General features: G+C 42.1%; 1 protein-coding gene across 1 annotated transcript in view; it reads left to right on the forward strand.

Moving 5' to 3' along the window:
* Positions 1 to 239: 239 nt before the first annotated feature.
* Positions 240 to 15,964, forward strand: part of TNFSF11 (TNF superfamily member 11) — a 42,011-nt gene continuing 26,286 nt past the window's right edge. The window contains exons 1-2 of the mRNA XM_043892275.1: positions 240 to 737; positions 7,923 to 8,090. Coding sequence (XP_043748210.1) covers positions 522 to 737; positions 7,923 to 8,090 — 384 coding nt within the window. The 5' untranslated portion in view covers positions 240 to 521. The remainder of the gene's footprint in view (positions 738 to 7,922; positions 8,091 to 15,964) is intronic.

The following is a 15,964-nucleotide window of genomic DNA, read 5'->3' on the forward strand; positions in this document are numbered from 1 at the left end:
TGAGGTTCAGGGATGCGGACGGACTCAGGAACGTCTGTAATGTCACCTTCATCCTTGACCAAGGCATTCCCTCGCCTCTCCCCCTACCCAGCTCTTGGACTTTCAGAAAGCCCATCTCCTCGACGTTCAGACGACCGGCAAGTGGTGTCTGGGAACCGCTGGACCAACCCACAGCCTCCACCCACGAGGGCCCCGACGGGGAGGGAGGAGGCCTTTCAGTGAGAGAGGCAGGGAGGGAGGGCGAAAGGAAGGAAGGCGAGCCCGGGGTGGGAGTGGAAGAGGCAGCTTCGCCCGGGGCGGGTTGGCTCGCGGGGCCAGCCCTCCCGAGGCGGTTTATAAGAGTTGGGGCGGCCGAGAGCCCTCCCCGCCGGTCCGCGCGCCCCCGGAGCAGCGCCCGGTTCTGAGCGCCCCGCGTCGAGGCCCGCCTGGCCGCGCGCCGGCTCCGCGCCGCCTTCGGACTTGAGCGCGCGGCAGCCCAGCCCGGGAGGGAGGCGAGCGCCCGAGCCAGGGGGCCGAGCGCCATGCGCCGCGCCAGCCGAGACTACACCAAATACCTGCGCGGCTCGGAGGAGATGGGCGGCGCGGGCGCCCCGCACGAGGGGCCGCTGCACGCCCCGCCGCCGCCCGCGACCCCCGCCGCCGCCGCCGCCTCCCGCTCCACCTTCGTGGCCCTCCTGGGGCTGGGGCTGGGCCAGGTCGTCTGCAGCGTCGCCCTGTTCCTCTACTTCCGAGCGCAGGTGAGTGCTCGCTCCCCAGGGGCGCGCGCGCGGGGCGCGCCCACCTCGACCCTCCAGCACTTGGCAGGCGGTGGAGTTTGGTTCCCCTCGGCCGGGCTTCCCCGGATTTTGCATGTTCCGGAGGGGAAAGGGACTCTTCAAAAAAAGAGAACGTGGGACTGGGGGGCAGCCGGGCGCGGGGCCCGAGCGCTGGCCTCAATCCCCGCGCGCGCAGCCTGGCCAGGCTGGTGCGCCCAGGCTGGGCTCGCCCGGCGTGGTGCGTTTGAATTTCCCCCGGCGAGACCGCATTGGTCGCTCACCTCTTTTGGAAACGATTACGCACTTTTCTCCCCTTCTGTATCCTCCCTGGAGCAAAGATTGAACTTATTGATGTTCACTTAGGAACAAAATGGAGCGTCTCCAGTTAGGCGTCACCGACCGTTTCCCTTCCCACCCACCCCCGGGAGGTTGTGGGGTCCTGGGGCTGGTTGCTTTACACCGTGCCGGATGCGCGCGGAGCCGAAGGCCGCAGTTGCGTGCGCTGGAGCAACCTCTGGAGCAGCCTCTGGAGCATCGGCTGGCGATGCCCAAGGCAGCAGATGGACCGAAAGCCACAGCGCGGCCAGGGACGCCTTGTCTTAGGAGACGGGCTCCTCTCGCTCGGGGTGAAAAGAGAGAAGGGCCCACGTGTCTTCCCACGAAGGTGGGCGGAGGAAGGAAGCGAGACGTGTGTGGAGGTGGTGAAGTTCTCTGCCCTGGCACAGCCTGGCGACGATCTAGCGAGTAACCAAGCTTTTCAAAGATGGGGAAACCGGCTAGGGACTGCAGAGAGATAGTAGAAAGGAAGGGGTAAATTTGTAACATTATGCTTTCTGGTGGTTTGAGCTCTTGTGTTTTCTTGGAAATTGCTGTGCAGTTGCTTGGATTCATTCAAATATTCTTGTCTGGTGCTGTGAACTCTTTCTCAAAGGAAGTGGGGGGCTGACTGTGCATTTTTTTTTTTATGGGAAAAGAGAGTTGAGTTTGGACTTCATTGGTTTTCAGATTTAAAGGTGATTACTAAACCAAATTGGATGCATCGAAACACGGCATTGCCTGGGTTGTACAGGTTTTTGACATGTGCCGGAGTCCTGAACGTGTAATCATAGACTTTTTGCGAAGTATTCAGTATCCACTAATTTGCATTTTGTAGAACTAGTTTATGAACTGAGACAGAAGTAGACATACTATGCACAGTATTTTAGAAAATGTGTATTTGTATATTAATAAAAATATTTTCTGGTTGAGAAAGTTTTTCTAAAACTACAACTTTCAGGTAGTTTACTTGCAACTCAGTCCTGTCCCACTCTTTGAGACCCCAGGGACTGCAGCATGCCAGGCTTCCCTGTCCTTCACTGTCTCCCTCCCGGAGTTTGCTCAGGCTCATGTCCATAGAGTCGGTGATGCCATCCAGCCATCTCATCCTCTGTCACCCCTCTTCTCCTCGTGCCCTCAGTCTTTCCCAGCATCAGGGTCTTTTAGATTACACAAGTCTATATGAAAGTGATGAAACATTTTTCTTTCATTGGACTGTGCTGCAGCCAAGAATGACAAATTTATCCATTTTCTCATCCGGTGTGTGGTCCTGCCCCCTCCCCCATTTAATACTTATATACTGAGTGCCCGCACTGCACAGGACACTATTCAATGGTACAGAATATGAGTTAATAATCCTTTAGTCAACATACAGTGTCCTCCTACTGTGTTGCACACATGATGTCAGGTAATGATGGGGACTATAACAAAAGACTTTAAATTCCTAGTCAAATAAGAGAGAAGCATTGAGAAAAGAGAAGATGCAGTCGTTCTCTCTTTTTTAATTAAATTAATTAATTAATTTTTACTTCTTGGTCCTGGGGCATGTGAATTCTTAGTTCCCTCACCAGGGATCAAACCCAACTCCCCTGCATTGGAAGGGCAGTGTCTTAACCACTAGACCACCAGGGAAGCCCCAATACTTCTCCGTCTTTTATCTCTTCTAACACCTTAGCATTGTGGCATTTTCATAGCAGGAATTGTGAAGTGCGTATTCAGCACCGAAAGACCTAGGGGATGAAAGGATTGTAGGGACCAGGAATAGCTTCGATTGACAGGAACCATGGAAATGTGACCATTTCAAAAACAATGACTTGTTGGGCTGTTGAAGAAATTGACTTCTTTGTAGGGAGTCCCAGTATTAATGGTCTGGTGGGCTGAGAAGTCTAGCCTTCTCATGATCGTTTAGCAGTCTTGACGTCACATGGATAACAGTGAAAACTTTCGACAATTTTTTCCAAAGTCCACATGTAAGTTAGTAAGCCTGGCTAGAAAAATTTCGTTTGGAGAATTTAATGTCATCGAATTTCTGGGTACAGTTTTCGTAGATGTAATGAAGATGGGGATTCTTCAAAATTTATGCACAATGTATTAGCCATTATGCTGAACCCAGCTTTGGGCTGCATTTTTAAAAAGTTGCCTTCTTCAGTAACGAAGTAATATTTGGAGCAATGTTTTCATAGGAATATTGCACTAGATGTGGTTAGGTTTTGCTGAGGATGATATCTAAAGGAGTCCTAGACATTTAGAGATACATTCAGAAGAAGTTACAAGTGAAATAGAATGTTTGGAATTTGTTTCAAAATAATAACATGGTTGCTTATAGATGAAACAGGATATACAGCTAACTGTTGAAACTCCATGGTCAGTACCTGTAGGTTCAGTCTACAATTCTTTACACTTTTACATTTGCTGGAAGCCTTCTTTGTAAGTTCTAGCTGGGAGAATAGACCCAGTTTGACCTGACACTGGTTGAACGTTTTCACTTACATCACTTCCTTTGGATGAGAACTTGGTACCAAATAAGAGATAGACTTTTGATTTCCACTCAGTTTGTGGGTCACTTACTTGGGATTCCTGAATGCTTTTGAGTTAGAATGAAATCATCTAATATCAGGTAGCATGTTTGCAGTTTACAGTAAAAAAAGAAAAGAAAATGGAGCCAGTTTTATTGTTTTTGTTTAAAGGTGAGAGAGGGAAGTCCTGAAAATCCTCAAGAATCACAACATTGTTAATTAGCTATACCCCATTAAAAAAGTTCAAAGAGAAAACAGTTCAATTTAGTTTTAAATGCATTTAGAAAAATACCCCCAAATAATGTAAAAAAGAAAAAAATTATAGTGACTTAAAAACAAGTTTCCCTCTCTCAAGTCATGTTTGATAGTTAAAAGTGAATCTGCCTCCTGAATGTTTGCAGACTGCTTGTGCCTAGATTAAGAAAAAAAAAAAAATGAAAGTACTAGATCCAGTGTAGATTGGCTTTTCCCCCACCAACCTTGCCAAAGAAAAAATAGCATGTGGTTTGTGCTATATATTTACCACATAGTATTCATACTTTGGTTTACAAAGAAAAAAAACCCTTCCAAAAAGTTGCTTTTAAATATTGATGTGTATTTAAAAACACACATATACACACACAACATCCATATAACCATATTCAAAGTTTAGAACTTAGCTATAAGAAAAGTTTGTCAGAAAACTCAATCTCTCTTCCCTTTTAACTCTTTCCCCAAACCCCCAGCATGCACACCAACCTCCCTGGGCTGTTCTTTACCCAAGAAGGAGAGCCATCACCACCAAAAGTCTGATGTGGAGGTGTGTGGGCTGTCGGCTTGAAAAAACAGAAAACAAAGTAGCACAGATGGCAAGCATCCTGCCTCATTTAACCCTACAAGCGATGAAGCTTCAAGGAAGCTCTCAGACTGAGTTACTTTCATATGAACCACACCATCTGATAAATGTATTTTTGAAGTCCAGTTTAAATCAGATATTCAAGATTCACTTAATATTTTCAGCCATTTCTAGGTACAGTGAACTCATTTGTAAGTCAGTTTACTGTGATTTGGGGATTCCCTGGTGGCTCAGACAGTCAAGAGTCTGCCAGCAGAGCAGGAGACCTTGGTTCGATCCCTGGGTGGGGAAGACGGCTTGGAGAAGGGCATGGCAGCTCACTCCAGTAATACTTGCATGGAGAATGCCATGGACAGGGGAGCCTGGTGGACCACAGTCCATGGGGCGCAGAGAGTCAGACACGACTGGAGCACCTTAGCACGCACGCACATGGCTGGCCCTGCTGCACGCACCGCTGCAACTCCGCCCCGCCCTTTCTCCTGGTCTCCATTTGCAGGCAAGGAGAGTTGCAAGGCCACCGGAATAACAAAGACATTTGGTTGTAGGTTAAAAATAAGTTTCTAAGACACTTGTACCCCAATGTTCACAGCGGCACTGTTTACATTAGCCAAGACATGGAAACAAATGTCCACTGACAAATGAATAGATGAAGATATGGTACATATAGATAATGGAATATTACTCAGCCATAAAAAGAATGAAACAATGGCATTTACAGCAACATGGATGGATCATTCTAACTGAAGTAAATCAGATAAAGACAAATACCATATGATATCACCTATATGTGGAATCTAAAGCATGACAAAGGAACTTATCTACGAAACAGACATAGACCGAGACACAGAGACCAGACTTGTGGTTGCCAAGACAGAAGGTGTAGAAGGGATAGATTGGGAGTTTGGGGTTAGCAGATGCAAACCGCTATATCTATCTATCTATTTATATAAAACTGAATCACTTTGCTGCACATTAGAAAATAATACAGCATTGCAAATTAACTGTAATTCAATAAAATAAAATTTAAAAATAAGTTTCTAATGTATGACCCTTAAATAAACAAAATAAGTGAGTATAATATCAAACTTAATGACATCACACTTTCATTTGGGAAAATAACTGGTGATATTTATATATGTTTAGCTCTAATTGTGCTTCCCAGATGACTCAGCGGTAAAGAATCCACCTGCCAATGTAGGAGATTCGGGTTTGAGCCCTGGGTCGGGAAGATCCCCTGGAGAAGGAAATGGCAACCCATTCCAGCATTCTTTCCTGGAGAATCCCACGGACAGAGGAGCATGTAGACTGTGGGCTACAGTCCATGGCGTTGCAAAGAGTCAGACACGACTTAGCGACTAAACAACAAACAAGCCCTAACGAGACTGTCTGCAACAGTTGTTCTCACTTGCACGTTTACACTCGGGGAGAGAGATTCAGCTGACCTCAACTCTTAGGGATATTAATTAAATTGGCCCAGGGTGGGACCTGGACCTGGCTGTTTTTTAAGAGAAAAGAGACTAAAATCTTTGCATCATATTTCTCTTCATTAAACCTTTAGGCATCATTGACCATATCAGTATTTTTGTGCTAGCTGGTATTACTTGTGAAAAAACTTTAAAGTGGGTGTCCAAGGAACTTTGGAGATATTTTAATAGTAGACAATTGATATTTGTACCTTTGGTATTTGAAAGCATTACTTCTCAAACCTTAATGTGCATGAGAATCACCTGGGATCTGAGTTAGAATGCAGATTCACAGGCACTGCCCAGGGTGGGGCCTGGGCATCTGCATTTCTAACAAAATCTGGCTGAGCTTGTAACGCTGAAGGTGACAGGACTTACTGCCCATAGCAAGAGTCGTGGGGACTACTGTTTCTGTTGACAGCACTCAGCTTGTCAGCAGGGCTGGAGCTTAACCAATGTTAGGGTCCCCAGGCGTTTCCCCACTAATACCACACTGTCCCTTTAGCTCAACGGCTTTCTGGTGGTGAGCCAACTGAGGCCTTCGCAGGAATCTTCTTTCTTGAGGTCTAAACCCAGTGACCCTTCATATCAGTTGCCCAAGCCTTTCTGGTTTTGTGGGAAACTTACTGGTGTTAAGTGAGCTTTTTAACAGAACTATGGAATTGAAAGCTTGCCATATATGAAGTCTCAGATATTATGATTTGTACTCATTATCTTAAAGACATAAAAGATAAGTATGGATTGCAAGTAGTTTTGCGTCCTGAGTGACACCTCTCCCGTGATTATAGACGTTACCAATCCTTTAATTTACAAGAGTGGAATGATAAAATTTGCATTGGTGGGTGCACATTTGTTGAAAGGTTATCATTTTGTTTTGAGAGTTTTGGATATGGATAGGGTACTTAGTTTACTTCTGACAGCTGGTTAATAAATCTGCACATCTTCCACTGACTTTTAGAAAGATAATTAAACCAGGAATTGAGAGACCTGGTATTAACTGACTGTGCTTTGGTTATTGCAGACTTATGTAATTTCCCCCCCTCCTTTTTTAATTTTTTTTAATCTAGCCTGTACCTAAAAAGCAAATGCACATGAAGTAGCTTGAAGTTTTTGAAAGAAGAGAATGATAAATTAAGCAACTATTATTAAAACAATTAGGTAGCTAATTACCTCTCCTCTTTACTTGGCAGTTGAAACCTCTACAAAGACTCGTCAGAGCCCCAGGAGGAGCTGGCAGACAATTTTAAGAGTAATACTTAAAGAAATGCTTGTGCTGGTACCTGTTGTAACTAGGCGACCAGCTGATAACTCTGCGGGGATACATTGGGTGAGACTATCCCACGCACTTCAAGAATTTTAGCATTCCCTCAGCATGAATATGTATAGGTTACTCATGAGCCCTCTTCACCCCAGCTGATACCGAGTATCACCAAACACGTTTTCAGTCACCTTCTGACAGATTTAGCTCTCCTGTCTAAGAAAACTGGTGAGAGGTTCAACAAAAAGGGAAACTGCTTCTGGCTTCAGGTTTTCTCTGGGGCTAGGAAATGGATTTCTTCGGCTGATTAAAACACACATTGATTAAGGGAAAAGGCTAGGCAAACACGGCAGCTGAACATGACGTTAATTTCACCTGATTTATGTAAGTTTCATGCTTTGAATATCCAAGTGGGCTTCATAATCCCACATAGCGTGCTCCTTAGGACTTAAAAGGCTTGCTCTTCCTGTATTCAACACCGGTAATTTCATCGATGCCTTTCCCCTCAGTGAGGACTTGAATAACATCAGACAATTTTGATAATTTCCCCATGAATTACATGTGTACGCGTGTGTTGTGGATGATAGTCAGAGACTCATAAAAACAAATTAGAAGTCAGTGTTTGCACCAGCTCAAGGGTAATTGTATTAGTTGTTAGTTGTTGGGGACCTGCATTCATTCTTGCAAGAATGAATTCTGTTGTAATAGTCACACTTGACTCAACAGCAGAATGATCAATGATAACCACTCTTATGTCCTCACACTTCTTCTCCCTTTCAGATGGATCCTAACAGAATATCAGAAGATGACACTCACTGCATTAATAGAATTTTCAAGCTCCATGAAAACACGGATTTGCAAGACACAACTCTGGAGAGTCAAGACTCAAAATTAATACCTGATTCGTGTAAGAGAATTAAACAGGCTTTTCAAGCAGCTGTGCAGAAGGTGAGTCCACATTGAGATGATAAGTCAAGGGCCCTCACTGACTCTACTAATACTGAAAATTAAAATTGGCTAAGTGCTGTTGACTTTGTTCTTTTTTATTTTAATAATTTGTAAGAGAGCTAAAGAGAATTTTTTTTGAGGGATTAGCAGAATTCTTTTGAAGTTGGTAGTGGTTAATTGGGCTTCCCTGGTGGCTCAGATGATAAAGAATCTGCCTGTAATGCAGAAGACCTGGGTTCCATCCCTAGGTCAGGCAGATCCTCTGAAGAAGGGAATAACAACCCACTCCAGTATTCTTGCCTGGAGAATCCCATGGACAGAGGAGCCTGGAGGGCTACAGTCCATGGGGTTGCAAAGAGTCGGACATGACTGAGTGGTTAATTATAGTGACCAGTGATGTTCATGCAAATATTCTTTCCTTTCTCTCCCCTTCCTCTCTCTCTCTTTCTCTTATTTTGGAGGAGGCATTTAAATTCACTCTTGGAAGGAGGACAGGGATGGTTTGTGGTTCAGTGAGTCAGTGTGCTAGTTTGAATTCCCTGCCTTAGAAACCATTATCTCTGCTCACAGGGTTCTCTACTGGCTGCTTCCTTTATGTTGGGTTTTGGAATGGGAAGATCCCCTACTCCCCATCTGTGGATCCAGGGCTCTGTGGAGAGAAAGTATTAGCTGGTCCTCTGTTGTCATCTGACTTTCCGGGGGGAAGAGAAGTAGAGCAGGAGTTGATGTTGGGGGAGAGTGAAATTCTCTGGTCCTTTTCTGATCTTCCAGGAGGGCTGAGTGAGAAGGGAGGAGATGGGGACACAGAAAACAAATGACTTCTCTACGCTGACAGCCTCAGTGGAGAAACGCTGGAATAACTGCCTGTTTTGTTTTCCTGGATACAGTCCCTTGAGAATTCTGCAGGCTTGGTGTTATTTTACTTACTGACTCCACCAAGGACTGGTCCACATTGCTTCCTCGCATAACACACATCTGCATGGGTTCCTGCGTCTGCTCGGACATCCCAACCTCTAGTTTGCAACTCCCTGGGCTATCTCTGATCATCTCACAGTAAATTCTTAATTTCTCAAATGCCTCAAACTTAAGTTGAAATTTGATTAGTTTCTTTTTAAAAAATTCACAAGTAGTAATCGCGTTTTTTTAAAAGAGGATATGTATTGGATATAGAGGCAGGGAGAGATAAAATTGTTTTGTATAACCCTTCAGGCTGGTATTCCCTATATTTCAACAAATTTAAGATACCACGAATTTTCAACTTACTTTATGATTTCATGCATCACAAAGAGAGAAAAAAAATTTGACTAAAGAATTAAACACAATCATTATAGATTCTAGTTGCATCCAGTTCAGAGATTCTGAAATATAAAAAAATATGTATCATAGAATCAAGGAACTATATATTGTTCTAATATCTATAAGAATGCTGTTTAAAAATATTGCATTTTCATTATAATTAGTGTGTATGTGCTTAGCTTTATGCAGCAGATGCCTATTTTAAAATGTAGGTTTAAATTTGATCTTTTGATCTTCTGTTGTAATTTTTGAGCTATATAGCAACCGTAATTCCATTAGTCTAATTCATTTTTAAATGTTCTAATGCATTTTCTTTCTCTGCTTTTGCAAAAAATTAAATGACTAAAAATAAGAGAAAAATGAGTAACATCTGATTTTTCACTATTGGAAGCAATTAGAAATTGAATGACTGCTATACTTTATTTACCTCACCTTAGGTTAGGTGGCACAGCGGTAAAGAATCCGCGTGCCAATGCAGGAGACATGGTTCAATCCATGGGATGGGAAGATCCCCTGGAGAAGGAAATGGCAACCCACTCCGGTACTCTTGCCTGGAGAATCCCATGGACGGAGGAGCCTGGAGGGCTACAGTCCACGGGGTCACAAGAGTCGGACGCGACTGAGCAGCCAACACTTTCACTGTCACTTTCAGGTCTTTCCAAGGAGTGCTAGTGGTAAGGAACCCGTCTGCCAGTGCAGGAAATGTGAGAGACATGGGTTCGATCCCTGGGCCAGAAAGATTCCCCTGGAGGAGGGCACAGCGACCCACTCCAGAATTCTTGCCTGGAGAATCCCATGGACAGAGGAGCCTGGCGGGCTACAGTCTATAAGGTTGCCAAGTGTCAAACACAACTGAAGCGACTTAGCACGCTCTCGTATCATCTTAAGTCATGTATATTTTGTGGGAGAAATTGTAGCATGTGAAGTCAGATTTATATTTGAATAAATGTGATCTTGGGAAAGTACTTAATATTTCTTCACTCTGGCTTCCTCATCTTTAAAAACTGGAGTTCCCAATCCCTCTGTAATAGGAGTGTGGTTGATTTGAATAAAAGATGTAAAGGACCTAAGCACAGTCCTGGAAATAGAGTATGCCCTCATTAATGTTTATATATTATTTTACCACCATTATTACTAATTCATTGTTATTGTTGATGAATTAATCAAAGACATATTTTTAAAGTTTAGATAGAGCACGTTTGATCATTTTTCTAAAATTGCATTAGTGAAGTCGCTCAGTTGTGTCCGACTCTTTTCCAACTCTTTGCGACCCCATGGACTGTAGCCTGCCAGGCTCCTCTGCCCATGGGATGCTCCAGGCAAGAATACTGGAGTGAGTTTCCATTTCCTAAGACAATGCAAACACTGAAGCAGGTTACAGAAAACCGTGATGTTTTTATTGCTAGCAGCAGTTAATGTGTTAAGTACATATTATCCTTAGGAAACTTCCAGGTCTATTTAAGACTTAGGCTTGATTTAAATAATACAGTAATTTAGAATGTAGAGAGCCTGTTCTTAAGGCATTTATAAGCTGTGATGTGAAGGACAGTATATTAGGGGAGGAAAGACATAACATTTGCAAGACCCTTAATTTAAAATTCTCTTAAAAAATTCTGATCCACACTTACTGAGGGGACTTCTGAGCTGTACACTGAAATCTTAACACTCAATTTACTATTGAAGTATAGTTGATTTAGAATATGATGTTAGTTTTGGATATACAGTGATGTAGTTCAGTTATTTTTCCTACATTGTAGTCCATTATAGATTATTACAAGATATTTAATATAATTCCCTGTGCTATTTTATATATAGTAGTTTGTATCTGTTAATCCAGTACTCCTAATTTGCCCCTCCTTTCTTTTATCCCTTTGGTAACTATAAGTTTATTTTCTGTCTGTGAGTTTATTTCTGTTTGTTTATAGATTTATTTGTATTATTTTCTAGATTCCATGTATAAGTGATATAATATTAAGAGAGAAATGAAATACTGCCATTTGTAGCAACATGGATGGGCTTAGAGAATATATATAGTGAAGTAAGTCAGACAGAGAAAGACAAATTCTAATTCATTTTTATTATTTTGTTCTATGTTTCATTTTTATTAGTCTGCTTTTAATCCCGCCTCTGAGATATTGAGTAACCTATCTATAAACAATTACATGTACTAGAGGTAATGTATTAGTTCAAAACTGAACCCCTAATTAAGGTAATTCTGGTTATGTAAATGATTGCTTCCTAATTTTCTATTTAGATCAACATATATTGAATCTCCTTACAATGTAAAGAAGACAAACTTTTAATTTCATTGGTACCCTGGTTCTTAAAAATTATACTTTGGGTTTCTTCTGGAAAAATAAGTATTCAAAATCAGCCATGATAATTTAGAAAATAAGTAATATTAAGAACAGATACCATTGATGTTTACTTATGGGAATGCAAGGATGATTCATTTTAACAGGTCAAAGAATAAAAACATCATTTGCTAGATACTGAGAAGTGAGTGACAAAATTTTGCACGTATTTCTGTTTAAAATCCATTAGAAAGTAGAACTAGTTGGATTCTTGATGTTATCCTAAAAAGCTCAAACTAAAAGTTAGCTAATGATGAAAAATAGGAGCATTTCTCTCACTATCAGGAACACAACGAAGATATCCACTGTCCCCATGTTATTTAATATTGTTCAGAATGTGCTAGCAAATGCAATTACATATAGGAATGAAATAAAATACAGAGAAGGTAAAATTTGAATGTGATGTGATTGTATACTTGGGAAAATTCAAAGGAACTGAGAGGCTACAAGAAAAATAAATCAGTTTACAAAAGTAGTAGGTAATAATCACTAGCTGTCCCCATTTCAAACAATAATTAGAAAACATGAATGAAAGATTTCATTCATAATTTTTAAAAAGCCCAAAAAATGCATTTAACAAGGAGTATACAAAGCTTATGAAAATAAAACTAGAAAACTCTACAGAGACATTTAAAATAGAATTGGATAATGTAAAGATGGAACTGTGCGAAGTCATAATCCATAAAAGAGAACAAACACCTTAAAGTAGACCTCATTGCATATGTGTGTGAATATGATTGTGTGTATATATAAGTATATATATAATTTAATATAATATAAAATTATTTTGTATAAGTGGGTATAGTATAGGTTATTAAAGAATGGAATTAGGACAGTTTGTTTGCTATTTTTAAAAAGTGATAGTGTTACCTTATGTCTTGAGTGCGTGCCAAGTCACTTCAGTCGTGTTCAACTCTTTGCAACCCCATGGACTGTAGCCCACCAGGCTCCTCTGTCCATGGGATTCTCTAGGCAAGAGTACTGGAGTGGGTAGCTGTTCCCTTCTTCAGGGGATCTTCCCAACCCAGGGCTCGAACCTGGGTCTCCTGAACTGCAGGTGGATTCTTTACCATCTGAGCCACTGGGGAAGTCCATGGGATGAGTAGAACTTTTTATTAATTTCACATTTATATTTGTTGTGCTATAGAATTTTACCTGTTATTCATTGGTAACAATGTTACACACAGGTAATCCTTTTTAAAGAATAAGAAGCTGTCATAATATACCATTGTGTGTTTGAAAGCAGAAGATGCCATTTTTTCCCCCAGACAAGAGACTCTTTAGGCAGAAGATGTGTGCTATTCATATCTTATCATTAGAGTCAAGCAGTGTTTAGTAAGGGTGCTACTGTGCTAGGTACTTTGCTGTAACTTCTCCAATAACCAAGGATTTACCTTTCCCTTGAAGTAAAGTGAAGTGGAAGTTGCTCAGTCATGTCTGACTCTTTGCAAGCCCATGGACTATACAGTCCATGGAATTCTCCAGGCCAGAATACTGGAGTGGGTAGCCTTTCCCTTCTCCAGGGGATCTTCCCAACCCAGGGATCAAACCCAGGTCCCCCGCATTGCAGGCAGATTCTTTACCAGCTGAGCCACATTACCTTGGCCAAATAGTGATTTGCCAAATGTGTTATCCTATGACAAGGATTATTGGTTAATGTGACAGCCTACACATGTTGCCAGAATAATCAGATATCTCATTTCTCTTGCTGATGCTAAAAATAGAATAGTTGTAGCAGGCATGCAAAGGTAGGTGTGTCTCTTAGTTTTAGTTCTAATACAGATATTGGGTGACCCCATGAAACAAAATGACATTGGCGGCTGCAGTCATTACTGAGAGCTCGCCCCGTCCAGCGGTAACAAATGCTAGACATAAGCACAGTATCACATTCTATGTGTGCAAAAGCTGGTGTTTACCCAGCCCGTCTTTGGTCAGACTAGTAATGCTGTTTTTCTCCCTTTTTTGTTTGTGGCTGGGTTTTCTTGGCTTTTTTTTCCCTTTAGCACAGAACTCTGAAAGCCTCTTAGTGATCCAGCCCTACCAACCACAATTTACGAAGTCTGTCATAACAGTCTATGACAATAAAGAAAACACTAGCACAAATACGGTGTCCAATTTATAAAGCAGCTCTTGTTCCGGCTTTGACGGCCTCTCTGGCCTCTGCCAGGCTGAATAGCGATGTGGGCACTCAGGTCTGAGCAGGGTGCGTGGCCCTCAGACCTCCCGGCCAGGCTCAGTTTATACACTATTTATATATCCTGAAACCGGGGCGGTAACTCTGCTTATTGTTACTGTTAACTGTTAGTCTCTCAGTCTTGTCTGACTCTTTGCGACCCAATGGACCGTACATAGCCCCCCAGACTCCTCTGTCCATGGGATTCTCCAGGCAAGGATACTGGAGTGGGTTGCCATGCCCTCTTCCATGGGATCTTCCTGACCTGGGATGGAACCCATGCCGATTACATCTACATTGACAGGCTGGTTCTTCACCACTAGTGCCACCTGGGAAGCTCTGATTGTTTCTGTGCTTGCTTGCTAATTTCACATGAAAAAGTTCCCTAAACTTATTTTGAAATGTATCTGAAAGGGTGATATGGGGCAGAGAATCCATATACAAATCATATCAATCACCTTGTTCTCCAGTGTGAGGGGTTCAGTGCATTCAAGGTGACCCCCTAGGTTGTGGGAAGGAAGGATGGTGACTTACATGTATGCATGCATGCATGCTAAGTGGCTTTGGTGGTGTCCCACTCTTTGTGACCCTATGGACTATAACCTGCCAGGCTCCTCTGTCTATGGGATTCTCTAGGCAAGAATACTGGAGTGGGTTGCCATGCCCTTCTCCAGGGGATCTTCCCAGCCCAGGAATCGAACTGGCATCTCTTACATCTACCTGCCTTGATAGACGGGTTCTTTACCACTAGCCACCTGGGAAGCCCTTATATGTATATGTATTTTTTAATGTTAGCATTAGAATATTTTTGTGAATATTTTATAATGTATCTAATATTCAACAATATTTTAATACTTAAGTAAAAAATATGTAAGTTTGGGAGCATTGAATTTTTTCCTTCTCTCAAGAAACTGCCCAGTCAGAAATGTTTAAAGGTCTTGGAACAAAACTGCAGCTCCTTCAAGAAAAGAGCTGTAGCCTTTTTGCTCACATTTGAATATATCACATCTGACTTAGGCTCAAGATGGAAGGAGAAAAAACAAATAAAGGACTGATGACTTCTTAAATTCTGTAAACTAATTTTTTAATTAAACATGGGTCATCAATCAATTCATAAAGCCATTCATAATGTTATACACCTGATTTTCATTTGTTGGTTGCCTACCAATGGTGAAGTTGGTAATTATTACTAGTATAGCCTAAAGCAATAATGCCTCCATTGTTGCTGTTGTTCAATTGCTAAATTGTCCAGCTCTTTGCGACCCCATGAACTGCAGCACACCAGGCTTCCCTGTCCTCCACTATCTCCCGGACTGTGCTCAGATACATGTTCATTGAGTTGATGATGCTGTCTAACCATCTCATCTTCTGCCGCCCTCTTCTCCTTTTGCCTCTATGCAATCATATTTTGTTGAAAGTTATCTTCAGCTGAACTTCTTGCTTTAATCATGTTTTTTGCCCCTTCATGGCTTGTAACCTATATAGAGGCAGGGCTATAATGGGAACTGAAAACATGGCTCTTGCTTCTTTTATGCTTTTACAAAACTCTCTATTTCACCCCAGAATATAAAAGCCAGTGGTGGTGACTACCAATAAACTATGTTGTTAGCACATTCCTGACTAACTATTTCATGGAGTCAGTAGGTCACTGAGCCTCAAAAGATTTACCGAAAATGGGGAGTCAGACCAGAGTCATAATCATTGGATAATTGATTCTTATTACCTGGAATTCTTATTTTCTTCCCCAGGAATCAGCACATTAGTTGGCCTCATGTCCTTCAGGGTTCACAATATGTGTGAAACTATCTCCTGATACTGAGAATGATGTAGCCAGAGATTTGCAGTCCTTTGATCCTTGGTCATACGTTCACTTGTTTAGTGCAGTCTGTGCTGCTGTAACAAAGAGACCCATCACTCAGTGGAAGAAACAAGATAGAAGTTTTTTCTCTTATGTGCAAAAATCTGAAGGTGGAAGTTCAGGGCTGGCAGGCATCCTCAACAGGTACTTTCATCTCTGGATCCAAGTTGTCTTCTCCATACGTTGTCATTCT

This window comes from Cervus elaphus, chromosome 30 (assembly GCF_910594005.1).
Source record: "Cervus elaphus chromosome 30, mCerEla1.1, whole genome shotgun sequence".
NCBI lineage: Eukaryota > Metazoa > Chordata > Mammalia > Artiodactyla > Cervidae > Cervus > Cervus elaphus.